This window comes from Zonotrichia albicollis, chromosome 32 (assembly GCF_047830755.1).
Source record: "Zonotrichia albicollis isolate bZonAlb1 chromosome 32, bZonAlb1.hap1, whole genome shotgun sequence".
Taxonomy (NCBI): domain Eukaryota; kingdom Metazoa; phylum Chordata; class Aves; order Passeriformes; family Passerellidae; genus Zonotrichia; species Zonotrichia albicollis.
In genome coordinates, this window is record NC_133850.1 from 2,628,462 (window position 1) to 2,635,894 (window position 7,433).

A 7,433-nucleotide genomic window follows, 5' to 3' on the forward strand; every position below is an offset into this window, starting at 1 on the left:
AGGAAGGTCCCCGCTGCCCTGGTGACAGGGCTGCCCCGCGAGGCGCCTGATTGGAAAGCCACCGTTACCATGACGACGGGGCTGCCCCGAGCAGCGCCTGCTCCGAGCCTCTGTCCCGATTCTCCTCCGTATCGCCGGCGATCCCCACAAATCGAGGGGTTTATCCCTGCCGGGAGCTCCGCGTTCCCAGCCTCGGGTATCTCCGTCGCGATACGTCGGCAGAAAATCGCGATACCGCCACACAACCCCTCAATGTGGCCTTAAAATCGCGATATCGCGACACAACTTCCGGGTGTGGCCTTAAAATCGCGATATCGCGACACAACCCCCCCAATGTTGCCTCAAATCGCGATATCGCGACACAAGACCAGGATTTCTCCTTAAAATCGCGACACAAGCGCTGGAACGTGGCCAGGAAATGCCAAAAATCGCCCGGAGGCCCCAAAATCGCCTTTATTGATCAACAAACGGGGCCGGGCCGGAAATGGGGGAGGGGACTGGGATATACTGGGATGGACTGGGATGTACTGGGATGTACTGGGAGCGCTGCACTGGTCCGGACTGGGTTATACTGGTTTATACTGGTGGGTTCTATTGGTAGTAGAGCTCCAGGTTCATCCCGTCGTGGATCTCATCTGGAGGCGCCGTCAAGGGAAATGAATTTGGGGTCTTGGGGGGTTTGGGGTCGGGGTTTTGGGGTCCGGGGGGTTTTTGGGGTCAGGTTTTTTGGGGTTGAGGGGTTTTGGGAAAGGGTTCTGGGGATATTGGGGTTCTGAGGGATTTGGGTTGGTTTTTTTGAGTTCTGGGGGTTTTTAGGGTCAGGTTTTTGGGGTTCTGGGGGTGTTTGAGGTTGGAGGGTTTGGGGATTTTTGGGGTTTAAGAATTTTGGGGAAGGGTTCTGGGGGGTTTTGAGGTGTTTGGGGTTCTGGGGGGTTTTGGGGTCAGGTTTTTGGGGTTCTGTGGGGTTTGGGGTCGGGTTTTAGGGGTTCTGGAAGGTTTGCGGTGTTTGGGGTTGAAGGATTTTGGGGAGGAGCTCTGGGGTTTTTTGGGGTTGGAGGATTTGGGGATTTTTGGGATGTTTGGGGTTGAAGGATTTTAAGGGGAGTTTCTGGGGGATTTTGGGGGTTCTGAGGTTTCTGGGGGGTTTTGGGGCTCGGGTTTTAGAGGTTCTGGAGGGTTTGGGATTGGGGTTTTGGGGTTGAGGGGTTTTGGGGTTGAAGGATTTGAGGGAGAAGATTTGGGGGTTTTTGGGGTGTTTGGGTCAGGTTATTGGGGTTGAAGGATTTTGGGGAGAGCTTCTGGGGGGTTTTGGGGTTCTGGGAGATTTTGGGGTCAGGTTTTTTTTGGGGTTCTGGGGGTGTTTGGGGTTGGAGGGTTTGGGGATTTTTTTGGGGTGTAAGAATTTTGGGGAAGGGTTCTGGGTGGTTTTGGGGTGTTTGGGGTTGGGTTTTTGGGGTTCTGTGGGGTGTTTGGGGTCAGGTGTTTTTGGGGTTCTGGGGTCGGGTTTTTGGGTTCTGGGATTGGGATTTTGGGGTTCTGGGGGATTTTGGGGTCAGGTGTTTTTGGGGTTCTGGGGTTGGGTTTTTGGGGTTCTGTGGGGTGTTTGGGGTTGGGTTTTTTGGGGTCAGGTTTTGGGGGTTTTGGGGGCTTTTAGGGTCAGGTTTTTGGGGTTCTGGGGGTGTTTGGGGCTGGAGGGTTTGGGGATTTTTTTGGGGTTTAAGAATTTTGGGGAAGGGTTCTGGGTGGTTTTGGGGTGTTTGGGGTTCTGTGGGATTTTGGGGTCAGGTGTTTTTGGGGTTCTGGGGTTGGGTTTTTAGGGTTTCTGGGAGATTTTGGGGTCAGGTTTTTGGGTTTTGGGGTTGGGTTTTTGGGGTTCTGTGGGCTGTTTGGGGTTGGGATTTTTGGGGTCAGGTTTTGGGGGGTTTTTAGGGTCAGGATTTTGGGGTTCTGTGGATTTTGGGGGGTTTTTAGGGTCAGGTTTGGGTGGATACAGTCCCCAAGCGTGACGTGGTCTTTGAAGATCGTGTACCTGGGGGGCACAGAGTGGGGGGGGGGGCGTCACCCCCTCCCCAAAACCCCAGAGCAGGCAGAACCCCCCCCCCATGGCCCCCCAAAACCCCGGGGCTCCATCCTGAACCCCCCAAACCCCCCCAGGTGCCCCCAGACCATTTCTGGAGGACAATCCTGAACCCCAAACCCCCCCAGTGCCCCCCAGGTGCCCCCCAGGTGCCCCCAGACCATTTTTTGAGCACGATCTTGTCCCAGCGCGTGCCGGTCTGTGCCGCTATCAGCTTCTTCAGGTCCCGGATCGAGTCCTCGGGGCTGCGCCGGCGTCAAGGAAAAAGGGGAAACAGGGACCCCAAAACCGCCCCAAAACTGCCCCAAAACAACCCTAAAACCACCCCAAAATGGCCCCTAAAAACACCCCAAAACTGCCTGAAAACCACCCCAAAATTGGCCCCAAAACCACCCCAAAATTGCCCTCAAAACTGCCCCAAAATGGCCCCAAAACCACCCCAAAATAACCCTAAAACCACCCCAAAATGGCCCCCAAAACTGCCTGAAAACCACCCCAAAACAACCCCAAAATCCTCCAAAACCACCCCAAAACCAGCCCAAACACACCCCAAAAACACACCCAGAACACCCCAAAATTGCCCCAAAACCACCCCAAAACAACCCCAAAATTGCCCTCAAAACTGCCCCAAATTGCCCCCAAAACAACCCTAAAACTACCCCCAAACAACCCCAAAATCCTCCTAAACTGCCCCCAAAACCTGCCCCAAAATCTTCCAGATCCACCCCACCAAAACTGCCCCAAAACAACCCCAAAATTGCCTCAAAACAACCCCAAAATTGCCTCAAAACTGCTCCCAAAATCCCCCAAAACCAGCCCAAACACACCCCAAAAACACACCCAGAACACCCCAAAATCCTCCAAAATGCCCATAAAACTGCCCCAAAACAAACCCTAAAACTCCCCCAAAACAACCCCCAAAACTGCCCCAAAACAACTCCAAAATCCTCCAAAACTGCCCCCAAACCTGCCCCAAAATCTTCCAGATCCACCCCACCAAAACTGCCCTAAAACTGCCCCAAAACAACCCCAAAATCCTCCAAAACGTCCCCAAAACTGCCCCAAACCACCCCAAAATCTGTCCCAACACAACCCCAAAACACACCCGAAAACTGCCTCAAAAATCCTTCAAATTGCCCCCAAAACCCCCCAAACAACCCCAAAATCCTTCAAAACCACCCTAAAATCTGCCTCAAAGCACCCCCAAAAAGATCCCAAAACACCCCCCAAAACTGCCTCCAAAATCCTCCAAAATGCCCCCAAACAACCCCAAAATCCTCTAAACCACCCCAAAACCACCCCGAAATCTTCTAAATCCACCCAAAAACCACCCCAAAACCTCCAAACCCACCCCAATCCCCCTAAAACCTCCCCAAATTCCCCCAGATCATCCCCAAATCCCCCAAAACCTCCCAAAACCTCAAATCCCCCAAAACCTCCCAAAACATCTCCAAATCCCAAAACCCACAAACCTCATATCCCTCCCCAGAACACCCCCAAAACCTCCCCAAATCCCCCCAAAATCCCCTCAAATCCACCCCAAATTCCCCCAAAACCTCCTCAAAACCCCAAATTTACCCCAGAACACCCCGAAATCCCCCAAAACCTCCCCAAAATCCCAAATCCCCCCTGGAATACCCCCAAAACCACCCCGAATCCCCCCAAAATCCCCTCAAATTCACCCTAAATCCCCCAAAACCTCCCCAAAATCCCAAATCTCTTCCAGAACACCCCCAAAAGCTCCCCAAATCCCCCCAAAACCTTCTCAGAACACCCCAAAAACCCCAAATCTACCCCAGAACAACCCCAAAACCCAAAATCCCCCCAAAATACCCCTAAATCCCCTCAAATTCACCCCAAAATCCCCCCAAATCCACCCCTAAATCCCCCTAAAACCTCCCCAAATCCCCCCAGACCTCCCCAAAAGACCCCAAAACACCAAATTCCCCCCAGAACACCCCCAAAACCTCCCCAAATCCCCCTAAAACCTCCCCAAAACCCCAAATTCCCCCAAAACACCCCTAAATCCCCTCAAATCCTCCCCTAAATCCCCCTAAAACTTCCCCAAATCCCCCCAGACCTCCCCAAAACCTCTGCAAACCCCCCAAAACCTCCCCAAATCCCCCCCAAAACAGCCCTAAAACCTCCCCAAATTCACCCCAAAATCCCTCAAATCCACCCCTAAATCCCCCTAAAACCTCCCCAAAATTCCCCCAAATCGCTCCAAAATCCCCCCAGAACACCCCAAATCCCCCAAATTCCCCCCAAATCCCCCAGCTGGGTGGGATATTTGCATTTCACCCGAACCTTCTTGCCCAGGCGGTCGTTGCACACGACCTCGATCATGGCTGGGGAAAAAATGAGAAAAAAATGGGAAAAAAATGGGAAAAAAAGGGAAAATGGTAAACAAGGGGAAAGGGGGGAAAATGAGGAAAAGATGGGGGAAAAGGGAGAAAGGGGGGGATAAGGGAATGGGAGAAATGGGGATGAGAAATGGGGGAAAAATGGGAAAAAGGGGAAATGAGAATGGGAATATGGGAAAGGGGAAAAGGGTAAAAAGGGGGAAATGGGGGAAAAAGGGAAAGAAAAGGGGGAAAAGGGAGAAAAGAAAGAAAGGGAGAAAAGGGGAAAAAGGGAAAAGAAAAAAAGGGGAAAAATGGGGAAAAGGGAAAAAAAGGGAATGGGAATGGGAATGGAGAATGGGGGAAAAGGGAGAAAAAGGGGGGAAAAGGGAAATGGGAATATGGGAAAAAAGGGGGGAAATTGAGGGAAAGGAGGGAAATGGGGAAAAAGGGGAAAAACAAGAAATGGGGATGGGAAATGGGAAGAAAGGGAAAAAAGGGAGAAAAGGGAAAAAGGGGATACAGGTGGGATAAAAGTGGGAGAAGGGGGAAAAAGGGAAAATGAGAATATGGGGGAAAAGGGGAAAAGTTAGAAAAGGATAAAAAGGGGAAAAGGGGGGGAAAGGGGGAAAAAATGGGAAATGAGAATTTGGAGATAAAGAGGGAAAAGGGGAAAAAGGGGGAGAAAGGGGAAAATGGGGTGAAAAGGGGAAAAAAGGGCAAAAATAAGAAAAAGGGGGAAGGGAAAAAAGGGGAAAAATGGGGGGAAAGGGGGTAATAAGGGAATTGGGGAAATGGGGGAAAATGGGAAAAAGGGAAATGAGAATGGGAATATGGGAAATGGGAATTGGGGGGGAATGGGAATGGGAAATGGAAATGCAGGAAAATGAGAAAAAAGAGGGAAATGGGAATGGGGGAAAAGGGAAAGAAAAGGGAAAAAAGGGAAATGAGAAATGGGAAGGGAAATGGGGAAATGAGAATGGGAAATGGAAAAGGGGAAAAAGAGGGAATGGGGAAAAAGGGAGGAAAAAGGGAAATGGGAAAATGGGGGAAAAGGAGAAAAAAGGAGAAAAGGGGAAAACAAAATATGGGAAATGGGAATGGGGGAAAAAGGGGACAAAGGGAATGGGGAAAAGGAGAAAGGGGAAATGAGAATATGGGAAAAAACAGGGAAATAAAGGGGAGGAAGGGAAAAAAGGGGAAAAACAGGAAAAAGGGGAAATTGGAATGGGAATATGGGAAATGGGAATGGGGAAAAGATGAAGAAGAAAGGGGAAATGGGGAAAAAGGGGAAATTGGAAAAAGGGGGAAAACCAGGGATAAAAGGGGGAAATGGGAAATGGGAAAAGGAAATGGGGAAAAAAGGGGAAAAAAGGGAAAAAAGGGGGAAATAGGAAAGGGGAATGAAGGAAAAAGAGGAAATGGGAATATGGGAAAAGGGGGAGAATGGAAATGGGGGAAAAGGGGGAAAGGAGAAATGGGAATATGGGAATAAGGAACAGGAGGAATGGGAAAAAATGGGGAAAAGGGAAAAAAAGTGGGGAAGGAATTGAGGGAAAAAAGGGGGGAAATTGAGGGAAAAGAGGATAATGGGAATGGGGAAATGGGGGAATGGGAAAAAGGAGAAAAAAGAGCAAAAAAGGAGAAAGGGGGGAAAATGGAAAAGGAGAAAAGGGGGAAAAAGGGGAGAAAAAGGGAGAAAAGGAGGAAAAAGGGAAATTGGAAATGTGGGGAATAGGAAAAATGAGAAAAAAAGAGCAAAAAGGGGAAAAAGGAGGAAGAAAAAGGGGAAGGAGAAAAAGGAAAAAACAGAAGGAAAAGGGAAAGAAAGGGAAAAGGGGAAAGAGAGAGAGGAAGGAAGAAAAGGAAAATGAGAAAAGAGGGAAAAAGGAAAAGGGAATAAAGAGGAAAAAGGGGAAAAAGGGAAAAAAGAGGAAAAAATGGAAAACCGGGAGCAAAGGGGAGAGAAAGGGGAAGGAAAATGAGAAAGGGAAAAAAGGGAAAAAATGGAAACCGAAATAAAAAGGGAGGAGGAGGAGAAAAAGGGGGAAAAAGGGAAAAGGAAAAAAAAAAAGGGAAATAAGAAAAAGAGAAAAGGGAGAAAAAAAGGAAAAACGGGAGGAAAAGAGGAGGAAAAAGGGACGGGAAGAGAAAGAAAAGGGGAAAAGGGAGCGGGGTCGGTAACGGAGGCAGCGAAACGGGAAAAGCTCCGGTTCCACCCCCGGGACCGCCGGGGCCGCCTCAGAACGGGCCCCGCTCCCTCCCAACCCCTCAGGGACCCCAAAATCGCCCCCGGGACCCCAAAATCGCCGCCGGGATCCCAAAACCCCCCCGGGACCCCCAAAATCGCCGCCGGGACCCCCAAATCCCCCCCGGTACCTCCCGGGGCCTCCTCGCTCCGCCACAGCCGCGCCGGAACCGGGGCTGACGTCACAGAGACGCGCCGGAAGTGGCGTCACTGTCCGCGCCCAAGATGGCGGCGGGGCCTGAGGGGAAGGCCTGGGGAATTTGTTAAAGTTTATAAATTCAGAATGTTTGTAAATGTATTGAAGTTTATAAGTTGAGAATGTTTTTAAATTTATTAAAGTTTTCTCCCCCAAGTTGGTTTTTTTTTTCTTTTTCGGTTTGAGCAAAAGCGGCTGCAGAGTCTCATCCCGACCACACGGGGGGAATTTCCACCTCAAATCTGCGCTGAATCCCCCCAAATCCCCCAAATCCGCTCTAAATCCCCCAAAACATCCCCAAAACCCCCCAAGTTCTCCCCAAATCCGCCCTAAATCCTCCAAATCCCCCCCAATCCGCCCCAAATCTTCCCTAAATCCCCCCAAAATCTCCCAAATCGTCCCCAAATCTGCCCTAAATCCCCCAAATCTTCCCAAAATTCACCGTAAATCCCCCCAAATCCCCTCAAAATCCCCCAAATCCTCCCCAATTCTGCCCTAAATCTGCCCTAAAATCCCCACAAAATCGCCTAAATCTGCCCTAAAACCGCCCTTGGTCTCCCCAAATCCTCA

The 7,433-nt window shown here is 50.3% G+C and overlaps 1 protein-coding gene across 1 annotated transcript; it reads right to left on the bottom strand.

Annotated features, from left to right (window-relative positions):
- Positions 1-400: 400 nt before the first annotated feature.
- Positions 401-6,933, bottom strand: UBL5 (ubiquitin like 5). Its single transcript, XM_074530168.1, has 5 exons — positions 6,799-6,933; positions 4,368-4,425; positions 2,239-2,322; positions 1,992-2,029; positions 401-635 (listed from the first exon to the last, which is right to left on the bottom strand). The coding sequence occupies exons 2-5, from the start codon at positions 4,421-4,423 to the stop codon at positions 592-594; spliced, it is 222 nt and encodes a 73-aa protein (XP_074386269.1). The 5' UTR covers positions 4,424-4,425; positions 6,799-6,933; the 3' UTR covers positions 401-591.
- Positions 6,934-7,433: the final 500 nt, after the last annotated feature.